Source organism: Phoca vitulina, unplaced genomic scaffold, assembly GCF_004348235.1.
Source record: "Phoca vitulina isolate PV1807 unplaced genomic scaffold, GSC_HSeal_1.0 scaffold49, whole genome shotgun sequence".
Classification (NCBI taxonomy): Eukaryota; Metazoa; Chordata; class Mammalia; order Carnivora; family Phocidae; genus Phoca; species Phoca vitulina.
In genome coordinates, this window is record NW_022589752.1 from 3,220,385 (window position 1) to 3,244,554 (window position 24,170).

Sequence of the window (24,170 nt, forward strand, 5' to 3'; positions counted from 1 at the left end):
AAGGATGATGGATGATAAGAAAAGTTGTGACTTTAGCTTAAGATAAAAAGGGATAAAGGACCTAGGGGACATATCACATAGTATCAAGTACTGGTAAAATGGGTTGTGAGGAGATGCCTAAACTTCAGGGGGAAAAAGCAGCAAAGTTCTCACAAAGTCTGCAGTTACAGATGTTATAGGTCCTAAAATTTTGAACAGAAAAGTTCTAAGTTAACTTGAAAAGACAGTAAAGCATTCTGACCATGGATTCTTTCCCTCATAATTTTCGACCAGCCAGTCCAGCCTCCAAACCAATCTATAAAATAAATAAAAAGAACTGCTTACCTTGAGTTTTCTCCATTCCACAATAGTTTTATTTATTATTTATTTGAAATATAATAATTCAGTTTCTCTTAAAAATCTTTGCCTTAATAAAAAGAAAAAAAATCTATGCCTTGAGAGGCGCCTGGGTGGCTCAGGCTGTTTAGCATCTGCCTTTAGCTTAGGTCATGATCTCAGGGTCCTGGGATCGAGCCCCGCATTGGGCTCCCTGCTCAGGAGGGAATCTGCTTCTCCCTCTCCCTTTGCCTGCCACTCCCCCTGCTTGTGCTCTCTCTCTCTCAAATAAATAAATAAAATCTTAAAAAAAAAATCTATGTCTTAGAGGAATCTACTACTTAGTTCAACAAAACATCATCTTTCAACTGGATCACTACAGCAGCCTCCTGATTCGTCTCCCTGCCTTTCCAAAACTAGTGCCACATGGGCAGGAATGCTCTTCCTAAATGCTAGTCTGACCACATCATGTCCCTGCTTTAAACACTTCCATTGATCCCTATCACCTTCAGGATGAAATTCAATTTGCAGAGTCCTTTCTGACAGGGTTTCTGTTGCTGAGCTCTACTCCCATTTTTCACTCTAGGTTCCAAAAATATCTAACTGCTTGCAGCCCCTCAATGGGCTGCTGTTTGCTCTCTCTCTCCCCCCACCCCTACCCTCCCATTATCTGAGCTGTCTGCCTTTTACACAGTGTCTACAGAACTTGGGTTCACTCTAATCTTGGTTCTTATCACACTGTATTATAATTATGATGGTCTGTTTACCCTTCTGGTCTATAAACTCCAGGAAGGTAGAGTTCTCATGCTTGGACTCATTTTTGTCTTCTTCAGGGCCTAACATAATGCCTGGTACAGAGTTGGAGCTCCATGAACATTTGTTGAATGATCAGTGTAATTTCCTTAGCAAGGAAAAGAACAGTAACTTCTTTGAGATCTGCTCAGAAAACAGTTTATAATCCAGTGGGAATACAAATAAGCAATTCCATGATATGGATTACCATAATTCATTTAATAGGGTTTTTTTTCTGTTGGACATTTAGGTTGTTTGGTATTGTAAACAATGCTATAATAAACTTCTAAAGTAAAGTACATAGACACTATTTGTAATAATTTGTTTAGTTGTCCTCTCCTTCACTAGTATGTAACCTCTACAAGGGCAAGGACTGTGTCTCTTGTTCACCATCATAGGCCTCTTTGCAGGATACAGCTCCTGGAACATGGTATTAGTCAATAAATACTTGTAGAATTGCATTAACTAAATATTATATCTTAGTGGAAGGAAAGAACCATGTGATTCAGCCAATGATGAATTTCAAAGGGAGACTCCAAATCTTTATCCTCAAGAATATGTTTGTTTCCTTCTATCTCTCTTGCCCCCCCACACTCCCCCCGAATCTCTTCCTTTTCTAAGGACTGTGAAAGATCATGGGTGTATTTTTACTATTGTTGGCATCTGGTTTAAGCCTTTAGTGGTTTTCAGCTTGGGTCCAAAAATAGTCCTTGGCTTTACTTTGTATCTTTGACGGTTATATTTGAGGTTTTGCTCACTGCCTCCCCCTCCCACCCCCACAGTGCCCACCAAGCTATTATGAGAACAAATCTGTTAAAAGAAGAACTGGAGGAACTGAAAATTAGTATGAATGCTTCTGAAGAGCAGAAGACCATGATTTTAGCCCAGAACAAACAATTAGTAAGTCAGCCAAGTAATTTGAAATTGGCATATAGTTTACATAACTGAAATCCAAGAGGGTTTATTTGGAGGCAAAAATCAGAAGTCAGGGGGACGCCTGGGTGGCTCAGTCAGTCAAGCATCTGCCTTTGGCTCAGGTCATGATCCCAGGGTCCTGGGATTGAGTCCTGCGTTGGGCTCCCTGCTTGGCGGGGAGCCTGCTTCTCCCTCTGCCTGCCGCTCCCCCGCTTGTGTTCTCTCTATCTCTCTGACAAATAAATAAAAACCTTTTTAAAAAATCAGAAGTCAGGGACGCCCGGGTGGCTCAGTCAGTTAAGCGTCTGCCTTCAGCCCAGGTCATGATCCCGGGATCCTGGGATCAAATTCCACGTCGGGCTCCTTGCTCAGCAGGGAGCCTGCTTCTCCCTCTGCTTCTCCCACTCCCCCTGCTTGTGCTCTCTCTCTCACTATCTCTCTCTCTCTGACAAATAAATAAATAAAATCTTAAAAAAAAAATCAGAAGTCAGTAGGCTGATGAATGAATTGGTAATACTTAGAAAAGTAAAGGCAAATAGGATAGACTGTTTTTCTTTTCAGCCAAGATTAAAATTCTTTACAAAACTCAGTCATATTCACAATGGTTTCTGAAGATCTAGAAGATCTCTGGAATGCTTCCTGAAGTTGATAGGTGAATTCATAAATACCTGATACTAAAAACCACTTGAATTTTCTAAAAAAATAAATTCCCTATCAAATTTTCACCTTTTTCTCAGGTTTAAAAAAAATCCATTATCTGAGTACTTACAGATTACTAAGAAGCCCCATAAATCAGTCCTTACGCTAAATAAACACAGGCTTGAAATTTTTAGAGCAAAACATTGTTTAGACTAAGCTTTAAATTCAAGCTAAGTTTTAATTAAAACCTAAGTTAAACTGAATTGAAAACTAAGTTTCTAAATTGAGAATGTTAAATTATTATCTAGAGCGTTAGTAATCATCTTCCAAATCCTGATATATTCCAGCAGTATTCTAGCATTGCTGACAATGGTGGGGTCGGATTAAAGTCATTCAGACTAATTCCTTTTTAGATCTGTAAGCCATCAGGAGACTTGGGCTCCAGGCCTATGTCACTCCCACAACCAACACAGATTAGCTTAGCTCTTGCCTCAGCACGAATGTGGGGACTAGACTCACTGAGTGTCAGGTGACTCTGCAAGTCTCTGAATGCAGTATAGGAAAGACTCAGTTTGGGACCACAAAGGAACTTGCATGTGGAGGAAATGCTGAGAAATGAGCAAGTAGCCATTCTTGCGAGTCAGACTACTGACATCCAAGGCCTGACTCTAGCGACTGTGTAACTTTAGGCAAACCATGTAACCTCTTTCACCTTTAGCATCCTTACGTATAAAATGAAGATAACCGTACTACCTACCCTAGGGCTGGAGGGTTAAATAAGTTAATACGTGTAAAATCATCAATGTCCTTTTTCCTCCTAGGGCTCAATATTGTTAGTTGTGACTGTTACAAAGTCAGAATCCTAGATACACAATCCTAACCTTTTGCATTTTATAGTGTTTTACAATTTCAAAAGAATTTTTACTACTTTACCTCACTGGTCATAGAAATTCTGTGAGGTAAAAACAGAAGTTGATATTCTTCAATTAAAAAAATTAATAGTTATAGGTGAAGTCCAGAAATGTTTTGATTATTCAAAGTCAATTATCTAATAAACGTAGAGCTACGACTGAATTCAGGTCTTCAGATTCCAATTACGTGGTGTGTGTGTTCTTTCATTCTCATACCAATGACATCTTAACCTGAGCTGGTTCCCCTTTTATTTCTATGTTATAAAGGTAATACCTGTTCACGCTATAAAATGAGGAAATGCAGGGGTCCCTGGGTGACTCAGCCAGTTAAGTCTCCGACTCTTGATTTCAGCTCAGGTCATGATCTCAGGGTTGTGGGACTGAGCCCAGGTTTGGGTTCTGCACTGAGCATGAAGCCTGCTTAGGATTCTCTCTCTCCCTCTCTCTCTGCTTCTCTGCCCCCCTCCTCCTCCCCCCATAAGCTTGTGCATGCGCACGCATGCTCTCTCCCTCTCTCAAAAAAAAAAAAAAATGCCTATTAACAAAGAAAAAATAAAATCCCATAAAATCCTTAACTTATCCTATCCACAAGATTTGCTGTTAACATTTTGGCATTTATCTTGTCCTAGAATATTTTTTCTTCTTGTGGTTCTGAATTTTGGGCTCTTAAATATAAAATAGTTTTTGATATTCATATGTTCTGGTAATATTGAATCTGAGAACATCCACAGCTTCAAGTAGAAAGTTAGAACTTTTTGTGATTTCAAGGTGCCATTTAAATAGATGAATTCATACTACCTGTCATAAGTGGACAGTGGGAATGTAGCAGGGAAAGAAGCCAGGCTATTCCTTTTTTGTTTTTCCTCTTTCCCTCCCTGTCAGATTGAGTCAAGGAGAAGAGTGATATCTTATAAATCCCAAGAAACTAGAAGCCAAAGGCTTAGCTTCATATTGAGAATATTTTCAGACCAAGCTCCTTTGTGATATGTCAACACCATGTTTAAAGTTGATGAACAGAAAGAATGTCAGTAGCCTTAGAGGTAAATAAGTGGTATTTTCAAAAACTTCTAAATACTTTTTAATTCCTTTCTCTTAATGAATCAGGAGACAGAAAACCGGGCTCTGATTCTTAAGATTCGGATTCTCCAAGAAGAGGTATGCTGAAATTATTAAACACAGGTAGAGAAAAACATATGGAAATCATACAAGCATGAGTTCTGACCCTGGATTAAACAGAAATCATGTGAATATTCAGACTCCTGTGAACGAAAAGACCAGTTTGCTTTGTAAAATGACAAGTGAGGAAGAGTGGATAGGACCTTCATGTCTGAACAGAAGTACATTATTGCCTTTGTAATTATCCATGGAAGAAATGGGGTTTAAGAAATTCAGATTTAAGATAAAATGAAATTAACCCATATAAAAAGTATACAAATCAAGAAGGAAAAGGTAGACATTATTAATTTTCCATTATTATTCCACTGAACTAGCTGGAAAAAATCTTGAATCAAAGACCTAGTCACTGGGTCTGAAAGTCTGACTTTGGAAAAACCATTTATTTTTGGGGGGTTAATAATACCTATTCCCTACAGTTACTTTGGAGATTAAGATATTGCATATGAAGCTATTTGGTTAATCATAATGTACTTCATATGTGTTAGGAAATATTAGTAAAATATCTAAAAAGTCCTATGCCTTAAGTTTTTTAAGCAACAGAGTTAAAGCATTGAAGCAACAGGTAACAGAGCTACTTGTAAGTTAATATTTTGGAGGAAAATTTTCTATAAGTACCTTTTGAATGTTAAGTTTATGTATAGTTTTTTAATTTGGGCTTTTTATAAGTTTATCAGGGCTATTTATTAAGCTGTGATAAACAGTCTGTGATGAAGAGTTATTTCAAATACGGGCCAACCGGACATTAAAGAAATTATATAGTGGGTTGGAAAGGAACAATTAAAAGATTGTCAAGAAACCCTACATTAGATTTAGACATGGTATAGCAACAAGGCCAGGTTTTCATGAAACCAGTGCTTTACAGTTAAGCTCTCAGTATAAGATATTTTTCTCCTCATATTTAAGATGACTGACTAGCATCAAAGAATTGTACAGAACTGAATTTAGAACTGAGGTAGAAGGAGGAAGATGTGGAACCCTTCATCATGAGAGCATTGCAATTATTGATTTGCATTAGTAAAAGCATATAAATGTCACTACCAGCTGAGATTCCTTTGGGTGGTAAAAATCTGATGCACTGTGAAGAGTAACAGCACAATAGCTTGGGTAGTTACATTCATTCATTCAACACATACTTATTGGGAGACCTTTGTGAGCTAGGAGGCACTATTCTAGGTGTTGATCATACAAGGTTACGTAGAAAAGCCCATGAGGAACTAGCATGTTAGGTGGTGATTAGTGCTATGGAGGAAAGAAAAGCAGAAAACAGAATTGCGGGACAGTGCAATTTAAAGGAAAAGTAGCCCTATGAAGTTAATCATTTGATCAGAACGAAAGGAGGTTTATCAGTGAAGGAGCATTCTAGGCAGAGGAAACTGTAGCTATAAGTCCTCAGGCTTAGCCTGCCAGCTCTTTTTGAGGGACAGCAAGGCCATTGTGGCTGGAGCAGAGGTAACAAGCACAAAAAGTACAGAGAGCTGCAGGGAGCCAGACCCACAGCATCTCATATAGGCATTGCGTGGACTCTGGCTGTTTCCACTGACTGAGATGGGAGCTGTTGGACAGTTGTCAGCAGAGGAGAAATGTGATCTAATTTCTATTTTAACAAGATAACTCTGGCTGCTGGGTTTAAAATCAACTGTAGTGGGGCAAGGGAAGAAGTGGGAGACCAATTATGAGCCCTTGTAACATACAGGCATAAATTTATGGAGGCTGACTGCTGGAGAGAAGTGTTAGATCAGCAAATGCTTTATAACATATCCAAACGTATTTATTATATGTTTTGGTGATATAGAAGTTCTCTTCTGATTGTTTCTAATGTCTCTGAGATAAAAGCAAAGTGATCAGCTGATAGTGAGGAAGTTGGAGGAAGTATTGGAAGTTCCTGGAGAGAGAAGGGATGAAATGGGCCAGGAGTTGGCAAACTTTTTTGTAAAGGATCTGATAGTAAATATTTTTAGGCTTGCCTGGCTAAAAGGCCTTTGTTGTAACCACTCACTTCTGCCATTGTCATATGAAAGCGGCCATAGACAATATGAAAAAAAATAGGCATCGTTGTGTTCTGATAAAGCTTTATTTACAGACCAGGTGGTCAGCTGGAGTTGACCTGTGAGGGTGCGGTGGGGTGGGGAAGTTGGTGTAATTTGCAGTTCCCTAATTTAAGCCAGAGGCCACATGAATGGACTAGGATTGTATGATACGATCACCAGTCAACACTGAAGTTAAGAATTATGAATTGAATGTGTGACCTGTTGCTTCATTTGTATTTCTCTTTAACAATGTTTATCTGGAAGGGTGCTGTCATGGAGTGGGTGGCAAGCTGAAATTAAGCAAATACTAAGAAGTAGGTAGGGGAGAAGCAAGGGAATAGAGGGCAAGTGGAAGAGAGGTATTATAATGATTGACCATGGGAGAATTTAAGCTGATTAAAGAGGGGACTGAGTTCACAGGAAGGGAGTAGGATCAATGCAGGCTTCAGTGGGGACTGAAGGTTTGTTGGCTCTCAAAGAAGTAATCTGAAAAGAGGAAGTGGTGGTTGAAGAGTGAGATGTTTGCAATTAAAATAATGGAGGGGTTACACTTGCTGGGAATGACAAGTCTGAAGATGAAGATATGACTGGGGAGTGCATGGCCAAGGGGCCATGGAAGATAAAGGGACTCCCAAGAGTCCTGGATGGTCATGTTAAAAGGACCATGTTACTTTTGGATAAAGTCTAAAGTTTTGTCCCTTAATTTAAAATGGATTGTGATGTTAATGATGAAAATACCACTTGCTAAAAAAAACTTTGTTCTTTTATTTTTTTGTCTAAATTTAAGAATATTATCTTCTTTTACATCAGAATACTAAGAACATTATGGATATATATAAATTGGAAAAGAAGATTGACAAGTTGTCTAAAACTGAGACAGAGCACCAAGTAAGCACTTCCCAAATACTGGTAAAATATTTTCTTTTGTCAAACCAATATTACTCTGTGAAGGTGTATATGACTCATTGACAAAGTAACCTTTGATTATAAATTTTGAAATTTGTGTTCCTAAAATGTCTGAATTACAGTGTATAAAACATGAAAGTTCCTCTCTCTTTTTAATGTAATGGCTTGACTGATCTATAACACACATGCCATTAAATTCATCCACATAAAGTATGTAAGTCAGTAGTCTTAGTGTATATTCACAGAACTGTGCAACTATCATCAAATCCAAGTTTAAAACATTTTTATCATCCCAAAAGAAATCCCTTTAGCAGTCACTCCCCATTCCCCACCAACCCTAGACAACCACTATAGAGACTTTTTGTCTCTATAATAGAGATTTACTTGTTCTGGACATTTCATATAAATGGAATCATATACACTGTGTGGTCTTTTGTGAATGGTTTCTTTCACTGAGCATAAAGTTTTTCAAGGTTCATTCATGTTATAGCATATATCAATACCTTATTTCTTTTTATTATTGAATAATATTCCATTGTATTGATATACCACATTTTGTTCATTCATCTGTTGATGAGCATTAGGCTGTTTCTACTTTTTGACTATTATGTGTACTGCTGCTATGAACATTTGCATATATGGTTTTGCGTCAATCTATATATTCTCTTAAGTATATATTTAAGAGTGCAACTACTGAGTCATATGATAACTCTATTTTTGACTTTTTTTTTTTTTTTTTTTTGAGAGAGAGTGTGCACGTGTGAGTGGGGTGGGGGGCAGAGGAAAATGGAGAGAGAATCCTAAGCAGGCTCCACGCTCAATGCGGAGCCTGATACAGGGCTCGATCCCACAACCCTGAGACCATGACCAGAGCCAAAATCAAGAGTCGGATGCTTAACTGACTGAGCCACCAGGTGCCCCTATGTCTGACCTTTTTAGGAACTTCCAGACTCTTTCCTGGTACCATTTTACATTTCCACCAGCTATTCATGAAGGCTCAGATCCCTCCACATCCTTGCCAAAACTTGTTACTATTTATATTTTTTATTATAGTGGCTATTTCTAATTTAAGAGTATCTGGTTTTGTAAATCCCTTAATCAGCAGAGATTTCAACTGTTATACTTTCTTAGTCCAGAAAATGAGAGCTGGGAAAAATCTATCCTTGATTGAATTAAGGGATGATAGGCTACAAAAATGATTTTTTTTTTTTTCAAGATTTTATTTATTTATTTGACAGAGAGAGAGACAGCGAGAGAGGGAACACAAGCAGGGGGAGTGGGAGAGGGAGAAGCAGGCTTCCCGCCAAGCAGGGAGCCCGATGCGGGGCTCGATCCCAGCACCCTGGGATCATGACCTGAGCCGAAGGCAGACGCTTAACGACTGAGCCACCCAGGTGCCCCTACAAAAATGATTTTTTAACTATATTGCATCTAAAAAGTCTATATTTAGTGTATATTCTTGCTATATATTCCATACATTCTTATTAGGAAACTGAAGAATATTAATAAATTTAGGAATTTGTGTCATACTTATTATTATCTCTAATAGTTTCTTTGAGCAATATTTTTTGTTGTAGTGTATGTGTGAAATGATGTACTTAAATTTCATGTTTGTATGTGGAGTTTTCAAGTTTCCTAGCAGATACCTAAGTTCTGTATATGTGTGTGTGTATACATATACATATATTATGACATATATCTATCTCATAGTTTAGACATTCAAATTAATTTTATTCTAGGAATGACTGTTTTTGGAAAACACAACTGTCATAAACTAGTAGTAGAAAGAGTCAGAAGACGTGGGTTCAAATCCTGTCTTCTCTACTTAAAAGTTCTATGACCTCAAACAAGTAGTTAACCTCTTTAAGTCTCAGTGATCTCATCTGCTAAAAGGCTGTGATATTTCCTACCTAATCCCAAAGCTTGGTGGAAACTCAAATGAGATGATTATGTGAAAGTACTTTTAGAACTATAAAGGGGTATCAAATATATATGATTATATGATGATTTCTACTTCTGACTATGCTGATTATTTTTCTAGGTTTTAAATTCAATTAATATATATATATATTTATTAATCATATTTAGAAACTTTTGCCAACAAGCTTGCTTTTGGTTTGAATAAACTGATATATTCTAATATTTATTTTGCTAAAAGACATCTTGAACATTTTAAACTGTTTTTAAAAGAGGAAGAGTCTTCTTTTTTTTTTTTCTTGCAGTCCAGCTAATCAGATTTTGGCAAGTCTCGGTTATATTGCTAGATAATCTGTGGGTTTCTACAGTACTTGTTATCCAAGAGGAAGAGTCTTTTATATGTTCACATGGACTCTGTGTTCATGTTCTATCTAGACTTTCATTTTCACCAAAAAAATTAAGACTCAATTGGTCCTCTTACTTTATGAAGGGTAAAATAGTGGAAAGGGCACTTGGCGAGAGCTGAAGATTCATATTCTATCCTCAGTTCTGACCCTTACTGTGTAGGACATTGGGCAAAGTCTCCTAATAGTGCTGAGCTTTGATTTCCTCACTAGTAAAGTGAGGGCAACAACCCTGGCCTCTCTGGTTGTTGTGAGGCTGATGTGAAAGTTGTTTATAAAGTAAGAAACACATGCTCATTAAAGGGGCTTGAGAAACCTGTCTCCCTATTGGAATGATTTGGGTGGCATTATCTTTTACCAAAGCAATGGCCATGACTTCCCTAAATTTGTCTCTTTTCAGATGCAGTTACATACATGTGAGAACACTTTGCTTAACAAAGATGCAAGTTTGCAGAAGGTTGGTACTATTCCTTCCCATGAAGTCCCATGGGATTTGCTAACTCCCCCTAAATCATAATGGATATGGTCATTTGAATAAATTCACCCCTATTAAAGTACTTGATCCTGCTATTCTGTCACAAGACTTTCCTTTATAATGCTTCACAAAAATGTTCTTCTGAGTGAAGAATACTGACTCTCTATCTGGAATAAGTTTTAACATATCCTCTCTAAATTTTGGTAGTATTCATCCATTTATGTAATAAATATTAGTGTGCCAATATACCAGTTACTGGCTAGGTATGGTGATATAGTTTTAAGTCATAATAACACAAATGAGTGTGCAGTCATTTATTTTAGGGAAAAAGAAGAATGTATTCCCCAATTATTTTCTACCTAGTTTGATTGGATTTGATTGATAGGTAGATAGGTAGGTAGATGCCATTCTCTTTATCTTTATATCCTGTGATCGTTGCCTATGTGATAACAAAAGATTCTGGCTACAGAGATGCTGGTTATGGTGGCTTTAAGAGACATAGGAAGGACACAGTCCAAGTTAATAAACTTCCCCTTTCCAAGACAGGGAAGTAAATACAAAGTAGTGTTTTCTCTTTTCCTTTCTCTGAATGTCATAAAGTTTCAAAGGAGTCATATGAATTGTGGACATTGATTGACGAGGTTACTGAATGTTGTATCGACTTTCTTTCTTCATCATGGGTGTTGTCTCCATATAGTGACATTATGGTAGTGGTGGCAGCTCACTTCCTCCATAACTCTGGTCTTCCCACCACTTTGCATTTATGCCCAACATTCATAAGGTATTGATTGAGCACTTCCCATTTGTCAGGTACCATGCTAGTCATGAGATAAAATTCTAAGTCAGACATTGACTATACCCTCTGGTCTTACAGTACAAAACTGTGATTTTAACAGATATCATTTGAACTGGATAAAAATGGATGCCTTAATAATTCATCAGTCATTTGCAGGTAGACTAATTTTTTTCCTTAAATATGCCATGATAATAAATATAATTTTGCCTTGAACTTAAAGATTACCTTTCAGAGTTTGATTCCATTGAACCAGGGAAATAAAAACATAATGGCACAAGTTAGGTACAGCTGCCTTGCTGTCCCATACTTTTTGTGTGTTTTTAATCATAAACACAGACTGGCTCAGTTTTCAAATAATAATATTGGTAGAAGGTCTTATCATCTTGGGGCATTGACAATTCTTCTGTGGCTCTGATTGACAGTCTACTAAATATGCTTGGTAGACTCATACATTTATTTGCTATTCTCTCTTCTACTTTTCAGAAAGATTTAAGTATAGAAGAACTTAAGTCAACCATCATAGAATATGGAAACGTTATAGAGGTATACCACAATAATCGCACAGTTTGCAAGGTGGGGTTGTTTAAATGTAAGTCACCCATTAAAGTAACACATACAGCCTAATGTTGTATGTGATTCCAGAATTTACGAGGGGATAAAAACAAACTGACTCATGAGTTACAGCACTTGCAGCAGGAACTTATCATGTAAGTAGAGCAACTTCTCACCAGCCTTCTCTCATGTGCCTCCATCCTTCATTATTGGCCTGCTGAACTATACATAATTCTTTGAACATGCCACATTCTTCTCTTCTGTACTTGTATAGGTGATATTTTCTCTGCTTTTCTCCAATAGAACTCCTTCTCAAGTTTTCTATGACTTTCCCTTGCTTTTCTCTTACCTTGAAATTAAGCAATCCTTTGGAGTGCATGCATGGCATGCTGTTCTTCTTCCTTAACACATATCATCTTATAATAGTTTGTTTTTGAATATGCAAAGTATGCTAGTCCAGGAGTCTACAGGAGCTGTACAGATACCAAAAGTGAGTAAGACCACTGGGGTAAGTCCACATACTTATGAGAGTGACAACTGAGAAAAATGAATTAGCCAGATGAAGCCAGCTAATCAAGAGTATATGGGCTCAGGGCACCAGGGTGGTTCGGCCGGTTGGGTGTCTGACTCTTGATTTCTGATCAGGTCATGATCTTGGGGTAGTGGCTTCTAGCTCAGCAGGGAGTCTACTTGAGATTCTTCCCCTCTCCCTCTGCCCCTCCCCCTGCTTGTGCATGCTCACTCACTCACACTCTCTCTCAAATTATTAAATCTTAAAAAAAGAAAGAATATATAGGCCCAGTGCAGCTGCATCTTCTGATTTTTTAAAGAAAAGCCAGAATTCTAGATTTTTAGTGAAATTTACTAATTTTTAATTATTGGCTCCAGTTCTTAAAAAAAAAAAAAAAGCATGGCCTACCTGTTTACAACCACATAGAGTCCATCACTAATCTGTGCAGCTCCTGGAGGATAAAGACCATCTGTTATTTCTCTCTCTATTACTGAGTGCCTTGTCCAATTCTTGGCACACATGAGGGCTTACTGTGTTTAGAGATAAACCCCATTTTGGTGGCTTATAGCATAGTCACATCTAACCAGACTAGACTATTGCTTTTGTTTTTTTCAAGAAATGGGATCCAGTTGAATATTAGTGGAGAGTGTAATAGAATCATCTCTGAAGAAGAAAAATCTTTACATTGTGAACTCATTCTTGCTCAGTCTGCAGAGGTAGGTAATTATCAAATGGAAAGCTTGAAACAATAAGACCATATGCAATAGTTTTCTATTAGGTGAAGGCCCAAGCTTGCTGAGGAGTGATTGTGACATTTTGAGGAATCTGTTGATTGTTTTTAAAATCCAAGTCTAAGGTCTCTTAGCCTGAAAAAAAAATGAACCTTTTTCAAGTTATGGCTGAAAACCATCGTGAGGCTCAAGACTAGGGTTGAAGAAGCATGTGTTCAGTGAATCCAGCTTTTAGAAATCTTTATAGGGGCGCCTGGGTGGCTCAGTCGTTAAGCGTCTGCCTTCGGCTCAGGTCACGATCCCAGACTCCTGGGATCGAGCCCCGCATCGGTCTCCCTGCTCCCCGGGAAGCCTGCTTCTCCCTCTCCCACTCCCCCTGCTTTTGTTTCCTCTCTTGCTGTGTCTCTCTCTGTCATATAAATAAAATCTTTAGGGCGCCTGGGTGGCTCAGATGGTTAAGCGTCTGCCTTCGGCTCAGGTCATGATCTCAGGGTCCTGGGATCGAGTCCCGCATCGGGCTCCCTGCTCCTTGGGAGCCTGCTTCTCCCTCTGCCTCTCTCTCTCTCTCTCTGTCTCTCATGAATAAATAAATAAAATCTTTAAAAAAAAAAAAGAAATCTTTATATTCTTGATATTTTTTAGGAGAAAGTACCTGTGCTGATCCCCAGCCTGGGATCCTAAAGGTAACAATAGAGCTCCATGAACCATTTTTCAGTATTTTCCTAAACCCCCAAAGCAAATGTATCTGCCAAAAATAAAAATGCTTAGAAACAACATGAAATTTCTCTGCTCTAAAATGTAATTGTAGCAACCCAATGTAACGGCACTGATTATTACATTCTGAATAGAAATTATAATGTTCGTGTTTTGGTTAATTTTAAAAGGCAAGTGAATTATTACTTAAATCTTTGTTAGGTAGAATCAGTTTTTTACAGCATGGGAGGAAATAATCAAAAGGCTTCGTGGGGATGAAATGTTGGGGATCCCCCCCAATACTCTATTTTCACTCCTTTGTGCTTTCCAGTTTGTGCTTGTTATCTTAGGAAAAGCTTTATTAGCAAACTGCTTTCTTTTCACCATTTTGAGGGGCTCTCCCTGTCTGTGGACGATAGAAAGGTCAGACTGTTCTCCTCTTGACAGCTGTGATGTGACCTTGAAAGGAGAGGAAGAATGTCTTTGGGGCCAAGGCTGTTTGAATTTCTCCTGCCAAGGATGCAGGGGCAACATATGCTGCCTTCATCTAAAGCTGTCTTGGGCAGCCTTGGCCATTCTGCTGAGGGCTATGCTTTCCTGACATCCTGTTTCAAATACTCATCATCTGACTGAGTTTTTGAAACCAAGCCAAACTGCCAGACTGAATGAAATGGTGGCAAATCTGCCACAGCAGTCCTCTGAGAGCATCATGATGTAAAGATGCCAGCCTGTAAAGTTCTACACTTCTCAGCAGGGGTTAAGCCGCTGGCAAAGTTCTGGCTCTGGGTTTATCCTATTAACGGATTAGGAACTTTGCCTTCTAATTGGAGTCTAGAAATAAGAGCTCTATAAATGTTTTCCAATAGACAACAAAAAGGAAATTAAATGTGGTGTTGCATTAATCTAAAATATGACAGAGATGGCTGCTTTGAGAGAACTGTAAGAATATCCTTTGGTAAACATTATCTGGGAGTGTCTTTTATGAAACGGAGGGAGAGATAAAAGAAACTAGTCTGTTATCAATGGGATCTGTTGACCACCCTCCCAACAGTTTTTTTTTTCCTATGAATTTTTTTACCTTCCCCTATTTTCATAAAATAAGAACCATAGCAGTTTATATTACCCACATGTACATGTTATCTATTGGATAAATGCTTTTCCTTAAGAATGAAGAAATGTTAAGTTGAAGCCATCCTAGAGAGAAAATGTAAACCATTGGACAGTTATATTGACCCATGAGCATCATTTTCATAAAACAAAAATACTGTTCTTTATTAGAATGACAGAGTTGTGGACATTTTAATAATTGTTTCAGAACAATGAAACTGAGTGGCAGTGCAGTTTAATCAACTTGTCATCTCTGGATATGATGATGGACCAAGAAATACTGCTATGACAGAGAACATTTGAACAAAAGGGAGTGAAATTCACAGCTATGCTTCAAAAGCTGGATTTGTATAACATATGTACTGTGGTGATTCACTGGCTAGGACCGTCTGCAGATAACTGATCTACAGCCTATTTGCTGAGTCCAGGCATATCTGTGTTTTGTCGACACCCAAATTATTCCTACTATGAAAAAAGATTTTTCTAAAACCCTTTTGAGGTTGATTTTCTAGTTCTGGCTCTGTCAGTTCAACCTCAATCAGGTTGATCATTAGATATGAATTGTTTGGGCTTATTTTTCCTGTAGGCTAATCTGTAGAATCAGAGGACTAAAGACATGTTATCTATTAAACAGTTTCCTTCTGGCTAGTAGCTAGTACCTCTCACTCTATTTTGATTTTTGACTGGAAACAAGATGATCAGAGAAAGCAGAGAACATATTCATGTTGGTATTTCCTGTCCCTTTCACAGTGCCTAGCATATGATAGGTAGTATTTAGTTTAATGAGTAAAAAAAAAAAAATCCATGAAAATGCTTGTTTCCTATTTGAGAGGGGAATAAAAATGGGTACATTTTGTTTTGAAAAACGATTCTATCTGTATATATTCAGCATATATGGAGCACCTGACAAGAGTTGGCATTATGCATGGCAACATCCTGGGATAAAGGAAAGTCATGGGGTGGCATTAAATGAGAAGGTATTAAATGAGTCTTAATTATTATATATAGTAGACCTTTGGTCTAAATTACTTCTTATATAATAGCCTATGCCTTTCACCTGAATTCCTAGTTGAACTTGTGGAACTTTTTCAGCATGAAGAAGGTTCTAAAGTTGAAACCCTCATGGATAGCTCTCTACAGTGGGTAACTGATCCAGAAATTACTGTGAAAGAAAAGTGGGAGAACAAGCTTACTGTAAGTGTTTTATATTTTGTGATTTTCCTGGTTTTTCTTCTGCTTTCTTAACCCAGGTAATACTTATTATATGCAGTACCATTTCTAAGACTTATTATAGTCGTCTGCTATCTCGGTCTGTTGATGTGTATGGAGTGTATGTCTGGGGACGTGTGTGTGTGCATGTGGTTGAGAGTAAGAATGTGAAGGTGAGGGTGAAGGTAAGTGTGTGGGACTGTGAGGGTTAGGATAAGTGTGTGTGAGGGTGAGAATAAGTGTGCGTGAACTTGAGGGTGAGAGCAACTGCGTGAGGGTGAGGGTAAGTGTGTGACTGTGAGGGTAAGCGTATGTGAATGTCAGGAGGAAAGTGAGAGTGAGGGCATGTGACGTGTTAAAGAGACAATAAATAAAATGATTTAATAAAAAAGTATTTTATTTGAATCCTGTAACAATTGCTAGTCTAATCTTGGATTTTTCCTTGACCTATTAAAATTCTCTAAATTTGATAGAATGATTATTGTGCAAAGGAATGTTATTCCTGAAATTCTGACAATTTTATTATCCCAGAAATTGGCAGAACATGACAACTTAGGTAGCTATTTCCAGTTTTGTTATAAAGGAAGCATATAAGATGAAATTTCTTTATCAATTACTTATCTCTACTTCTTGACTGCCAGACAACTTTCTAATACCCATTAGCTTCCTAAGTTAAGCTAAAGCAAGAAGCAAACTCTGAAGACTCTGGGATATTAATTTCAACCCCTTTGACAAGCACTTTTTTAAAAATTGCTTTTGCATATGTTAACAAATATTGATTTTTATTGCATTTCCTTGTCTCATTCTATTCTAAAGCAATTGTGATGATTGATGAAATAAATCATCAGGGACCACTTATATTAAAAAAAACCCTCAATTTTAGGCACATAACAGGCATACAATATGTACTTGTTAAATTGAGATAATCATTTCAAAGAATAATCAATCTTTGGGCAGTGGAGAATTGGTATCTATTCAATTAGAATTTTCGGGTTTAATAACCATGAATACTATTGAGATAGGATGACCATAACATTTTGTATTGCCTGTCATTTATTTATATTTAACACTGGAATAGTAGAGTTTGTTTTGTGACTTTTCTTGTAGGAATTCAAATATATAATGGAAGAGAAACTAAATCTTTGCATATTAATGCCAAGCAGCTTGGGAAACCACAAAGAGTCTCTTGATAAAGAATTTGTCAAACTAATAGAGATTTTGAAGAGATTCAGGCTGGAATATTTTTATTTCAGAAAAGAATTTCTCTCCAGGTGATGGTCATTTATATTTAAGAAACCCCTGCTTTATATACATGACACAATTGTGATTGTACCATAGCATCCAGTTTCCTTTTTTCAAGTTGTATACATTGATTTCAGATGATACTTTTTCAAAGAAGGCATTTTGTCTGATAATTTTGAATTCTGAAATAGTGTGAAATTGACTTATATGTTCAAAATTGCAAATAGTGAACTTTAAAATTTGTGGAAACCCTGTATAATGAGTTATTTTCCCTAAAGAAGGAAGTTGGAATTACAGAATATAGAATTCTTTTAACCAGAAAGGACTTTAGAGATCATTTAGTAAAATCTTATAATTTTACAGAGAACTGAGGCATAAGGATATAAAGTGAATTAATCAAGACCCAAGAGTTATTAATGGAAAGTCTATGAAGTGATTTATTAATGGAAGAATTTGCTGAGTCTATTGACTCCTATCCCATTGGGCTTCATTTTCTGCCTCAGTACTCAATGTATTGCATTGGGCACTAGGACTAGTCAATTAAATTTCAAGGAAAAGAAGTCGGGGAATAGAGAACTCTAAATGTAAAATAATTTACTATTTTACTGTTCCTCTACCTTAATTCTTGTGACTGTGGGGAAATTCTTGAAATCTGTATGCTCTGTAAACCACATACTAAACAAGGACAGCTATTTTATCTTTTATTGACCACTATTTATATAGCTGCTAGTACCAGACTAAGCATTCCCTTAAGAAATGCTTTTTCAGTGAGTGAATGAACATGGGTGTATACTGAATTTGAGTAAAGTAAAAAAAAAAAAAAAAAAAAAATCAGGGCACCTGGGTGGCTCAGTCAGTTAAGCATCTGCCTTCAGCTCAGGTCATGATCCTGGAGTCTCAGGATCAAGTTTGTGGATCAAGTCCCACATTAGGCTCCCTGCTCAGCTGGGAGTCTGTTTCTCCCTCTGCCCTTCCTCCTCCTTGTGCTCTCTTATTCTCTCTCACCCTCTCTCTCAAGTAAAAAATTAAATCTTTAAAAAAAAAACATTAAAAAATGTAGAGACCAAAGTTGCTTAAAGAAAGTAGCCAGAAGAAACTATTTTATTCCCCACATATAAGAAAACTAGATACCAAAGAGAGGTTAATACCAAAAGGAACTCTCAAGAAAATGATCTTCTGCTTTCTCTAAGAAGCAGGGAGCCCAGACTTCCCCATAGAGGTAAAGGTGTGGGTTAAGTGGATATGCAGCTTCTTACATGGATACCGTCTCCACAAAAGGGAGCACTGAAATTCTTCTAGTTAGCAACAAAGAGCTATTTGGAGAGGAGCCTGCATTAGAGTCATTTCTGAATAAGTGAATCTTCTGTATTATTCTACAAGACACACAAGCAGTCCAATTAAGTAACAGTAGGTGCAATTTGTTGAGAGCTTACTGTGTTGGAGGTAGTGCTAAAAATTTGACATACTTTTATCTCCAGAGAGGTTCAGTGACTCACCCAAGGTTACCCAAGAGGGATTAAGTGACAGCTGGGAGCAGACCTAGATGTGTGCAACTTCAAAACCTATGTTCTTTCAACTATTAATCCCCCACCATCTGCTTGTTCAAATTGAATAAAATATTCATTAAAAATATTCTGGGAACCTGGCATTGGGCAAGATACTAATCACTGGAAGGATGGTTAAGCCCCTGCCTTCTGGATATAATTTAAAACAGACAAAACCATTTAGTGGCTACAGACAAAATGATTTGGCTATCAGTTTTAACTATGAATAAGAATATAAGTGGAGTGGGGTGCCTGGGTGGCTCAGTTGGTTAAGTGTCCAACTCTTGATCATTCTTGATCTCACTTCAGGTCTTGACCTCAGGGTCATAAGTTCAAGCCCTGTGTTGGACTCCATGCTGGGTGTGGAGCCTACTTAAAATATATATATATTTTGTGGGGATGAGAATAAGAATTCTATGTTTAGATGAAGTAGGAAATATTTATTAAAGGTAAACTTTTAGGGCCTGTTTACTGAGAAAAAGAAGGCTTTCATTCTGTTGCAAGATAAATAGGCTCCAGTGCTGAGGAATGGAAAGAATTGAGTGAGTTAAGGAGAGGCAGTGAAAGAAAAAACTGCTCTTGAAGATCTCAGTGAGAAAAAAAATATCATTTATGCAACACCCAAGTGCTAGCTCTTGCTGGTTTTTTTTTCTAGGTGCTAAAAAATTATATAAGACCAAAATCTCTGCATCCATGAAACTAATATCTATTAGTTAGACACAGACAGTAAACAAATAAACATATAACTATATAATATAATGACAGGGAGTGGTAAGTGATATAAAAATTAAAGGAGGTTAAGAAGACCAAGAATGATGGGGCAGGAAGACCTAATTTTAGGAAGAATGGCCAGGAAAGGCCTGTCTGTGATTTATAAATTTAATGAATTGCTGAAGTGAGAGAGTAAGCTAAAAGATGATCTGGGAAGGGTTCTAGCCAGAGGAATTAGTTAGTGCAAAGGCTGTGAGGTTTTAATCAGCTTGGTATATTTGAGCAGCAGCAAGAGGGCAGCATGGCTGGGATGGAGTGAGTGCTAGGCAATGGTAGGAGATGAAGTTAGAGATATAGGCAGGAGTTAGGTTCACAGCCTTGCAGTTCATGCTTAGGGATTGGCATTTTATTCTAAGTAGATGAGAAGCAATCAGAGGGTTATAAACAGGAAAGTAATATGACATATTTTGAAAGATTATTCTAGCTGCTGGTAGAGCATTGTCTATAGAGGGAGAAAGTGAAAACAGTGACACCAGTGAGAAGAGTTTCTTCAATAACATCACCAATGAGAGTTCTTGAAACCAATTTATCAGATTATAAGTCATTTTAAAAAATAAATATAAAATATCAGAGTGTATTTCATATAGTAAGAGTAGTATTTCATAAAAATACTAATTCAGCTATGTGTATGTGTGTACTTGGTTGAAATATAAATATTTGCTGTGTCATGGTCAAAAAAAGCCACCGAGTTAGAAACTATTTTTTTTAAGATTTTATTTATTTGTCAGAGAGAGAGAAGAGCACAAGCGGGGTGCGGGGAGCGGTAGGCAGAGGGAGAAGCAGACTCCCCACTGAGCAGGGAGCCCTGTTCGATGCAGGGCTCAATCTCAGGACCAGGGGATCACAATCTGAGCCAAAGGCAAATGCTTAACCAACTGAGCCAACCAGGTGACCCAAAACTATTTCAATAATCTAGATGAAGGGGTAGAACATGAGTCAGGGTGAGCCAGTTGGTAAGAAATGGTTGGATTCAAACTGTATTTTGAGGATGGGTCAGATCTGACATGCTAGTGAATTGGATGTGGGAATGCAAGAAAGAGTCATCCTTGACTTACAGGTTTTGGGTCTCAAAACTAAGTAAATGGTGTTCTACTTAGATGGCAAAGTTTCAGGGAGAATCAGACTAGGCAGATGTAGAAATCAAGATTTAGCGTGAGGATATGTTAGCAAGGATAGTTACTGAATTCAAAAACACACTCAAAGCTAATACTATATTTCTTAACATGATAGTGCAAGTCTCTATGGAAGAAAAATCTTCAAAGGTTTAAAATCTGTTGAATATCTTTAATAATGGTACTATATAATTTTTAAAAAGTTATTCTTAAGACTGTTATGATTCATAATGTGCATTATTATCTTATAGGTACAAATAATATACATATGTAATATATATGATTAAGAGTTGTAATATTATTAAATGTGGATTTCTGTTGGTCCCTTACAGTCCTTTTGCTTTCCCTTGGAAGATAAGGGACAGTCTTGAGAGCTTAGACTATTCCTACAAAAGAGAAAAGTTGATAAAACTGATGTCTTAAGAAAAAGAAGAGGTGATGTCAGCAAGAAGGAATAGGAAGCCCTGGGCCTTCCTTCCCCCAAGGGATATACTGATTCAACAGCAATATACAAACATATTCCTTTTGTGAGAAATCCAGAAACTAGTTGAAAGGCTCCTGCATCCTGGGTAGATGTGAAACCAGCCACATCAGTGCTGGTAGGAAAATTCTATATACCCTGTCAGTGTAATTCCTGCCCTGGCATAGGATCTTGTGATCAGCGGGAATCCCCAAGCTCCCAGATTTTCCCTGGGGAGGAAAGAGTCAGACTGTGTCCACATTCCAACTTTTCTGAGGACTTCCCAAGATACTGGCTTTTGTCTCGCCTGTCTCAGAGTGCAGGTGGAACTGGGCATACTATAGACATCTAGAGGACACTAAGAACAATGACGGCAGATGGAACCAGCATACAAGTAATTCATCATAGTCCTTCTCCTTGGCTCAGAACAAAGTAAGCAGATGAAAACCCCAGATCTTAGCTTTTCCCTGGAAGGAAAGAATAGGATCACACATTCAATATTCCCGCTTTTCTGGGGGTCGTCTAAAAGACTGTCTTCTGTCACACCCATCTTAGAGCAATGATGTTGCTATGATACTCTAGACACTTAGGGCCTACGAAGGACAAAAATGGTGATTTGAACTAGCACAAAGTTTTGAGAGCCCCCAGAACCTTGCCCAGACTGATTGGTATAAGTTTTCTCCTATATAAGTCCAGGCTGTGGAGACTGTGAGAGGTGGTTGTTTTTTTTAATGTGCAGATACCAACAAAAAGCATTAGGAAAAATGGAGAAATATGTTCCATCCAAAGCAATGAAATCTCTAAAAACTGACCCTAATGAATCAGAGATAAATGATTTACCTCACAGAGGATTCAAAATAACTGTCATAAAGATGCTCAATGAGGTTAGGAGAACAATGCATAAACAACGTGAGACTATCAGGGTGCCTGGTGGCTTAGTTAAGCATCCGACTCTTGATTTTGGCTCAGGTCATGATCTCGTGGTCATGGGATTGAGCCCCGTGTCCTGCTCTGTGCTCGGTGAGGAGTCTGATTCAGATTCTTTCTCCCTCTCTGTCTGCCCCTCCCGACTCATGCACTCTCTCTCTCAAATAAATCAATAAAATCTTAAAAAAAAAAAAAGTGAGAATATCAACAAAAGACAAAAGTATTAAAAGAATACCCAACAGAAATCTTAGAACAGAAAAATATAATAAGTGGACTGAAAAATTTTATTAGAGGGGTTTAACAGCAGACCAGATCAAGGAGAAGAAAAGATCAATGAACTTGAAGACAGGTCTCTGGAAATGATCTAGTCAAAGAAGTGAAAAGAAAAAGGAATGACAGAGAGTGAAGAAATCTTAAGGGATGTATGGGATATCATAAAGTAGACCACTATAGGTATTATTGGTGTCCCAGAAGAAGAGAGAAAGAAAGGGGCAGAAAGGCAAAGAAAAATATGGCCCAAAACTTCCAAAACCTGGGGAAGGACATCTAGATCCAGGAAATCCAATGGATCTCAAATAAGATGAACCCAAGAAATCCACATTGAGACACATAATAATTAAATTGTCAGAAGTCAAAAATAGAGAATTTTGAAAACAGCAAGAGAAGTTTTGTGATGTACAAGGGAAGCACCATGAGACTATCAGTGGATTTCTCAGCAGAAACCTTGTAAGTCAGGAGAAAGTGGGATGATACATTCAAAGTCCTGAAAGTAAAAGACTACCAACCAAGAGCACTATTTTCAGCAAACTGTCCCTCAAAAATCAAGGTGATATAGACTTTCCCATATAAGCAAAAGCTGGAAGAGTTCACTACCACTAGACCTGCCTTAGTAGAACTGCTAAAGGAAGTTCAAGTTGAAACAAAAGGATCATAAACAACAGTATGAAAACATATTAAAGTACAAAATTTGCTAGTAAAGGTAAATATCATATAGACAAATACAGAATACTGTAATACTATAGCAGTGATAGGTAAATTTTAATTATAGGATAAAAGTTTAAAAATTATAAGTATATAAAATGACAAAAACATGTTAAGGTACACAATATACAAACTTGTAAATTGTGACCTCAATAAAAAAGTAGAGGGAAGAGAGAAGTGAAAGTGTAGTTATTGTATGTGTTTGAAGTTAAATTGTTATCAGCTTAAAATAGACTTATGTTTTATGTAAGCCCCATGATAACCATGAAGAAAATACCTATAGAAGATACACAAAAGAAAAATGAGTCAAAAAAATTAATAAGAAAAAGGAAACACAAAGGAAGACAAGGGAGAGAAGAGGAACAGCAAGACAGAAAACAATGAAAAATGACCATAGTAAATCCCTCTCTATCAATTACTTTAAATGTAAATAGATTAAACTTTCTAATCAAAAGACCTAGAGTGGCTAAATGGATTAAAAAACAAGATCCAACTATATGCTGTCTACAAGAGACTCACTTCAGATTTAAGGACACACATAGGCTGAAAGTGAAGGGATGAAAAAAGATGTTCCAGTCAAATACTAACCAAAAGAGAGCCAGGGTGGCTATACTTATATCAGAGAAAATAGACTTCAAGTCAAAAATTGTCACAAGAGACAAAGGAAGGACACCGTACAGTGATAAAAGGATCAGTTCACTAGGAAGATATCACAATTATATATATATCAGAGCACTTAAATATATAAAGCATAGATTGACAGAATAGAAGGAAGAAATAGAGAGCAATATAATAATAGTAGGAGACTTCAATACACCACTTTCAATAATGGATAGAACATTGAGATATAAGATCAATAAGGAAATAATTCACTGGAACAACACTATAGACCAGGTGGACCTAACAGACATATACAGAACATTCTACCCTCTAGCTACAGAATATACATTCTTCTCAAGTGCACATGGAACATTCTCCAGGATAGATCACATTAGGTCACAAAACAAGCATAAACAAATTTAAGAAGATGGAAATTATACTAAGTATCTTTTCAAAC

General features: G+C 37.3%; 1 protein-coding gene across 1 annotated transcript in view; it reads left to right on the forward strand.

The window, feature by feature from the left end:
- LOC116649638 (lymphoid-restricted membrane protein) overlaps positions 1–24,170 on the forward strand; it is a 77,599-nt gene that overhangs the window by 40,139 nt on the left and 13,290 nt on the right. The window contains 10 exon segments of the mRNA XM_032432629.1: positions 1,890–2,007; positions 4,677–4,727; positions 7,586–7,663; positions 10,403–10,459; positions 11,757–11,816; positions 11,916–11,980; positions 12,953–13,052; positions 15,076–15,231; positions 15,960–16,061; positions 17,184–17,347. Coding sequence (XP_032288520.1) covers positions 1,890–2,007; positions 4,677–4,727; positions 7,586–7,663; positions 10,403–10,459; positions 11,757–11,816; positions 11,916–11,980; positions 12,953–13,052; positions 15,076–15,231; positions 15,960–16,061; positions 17,184–17,347 — 951 coding nt within the window.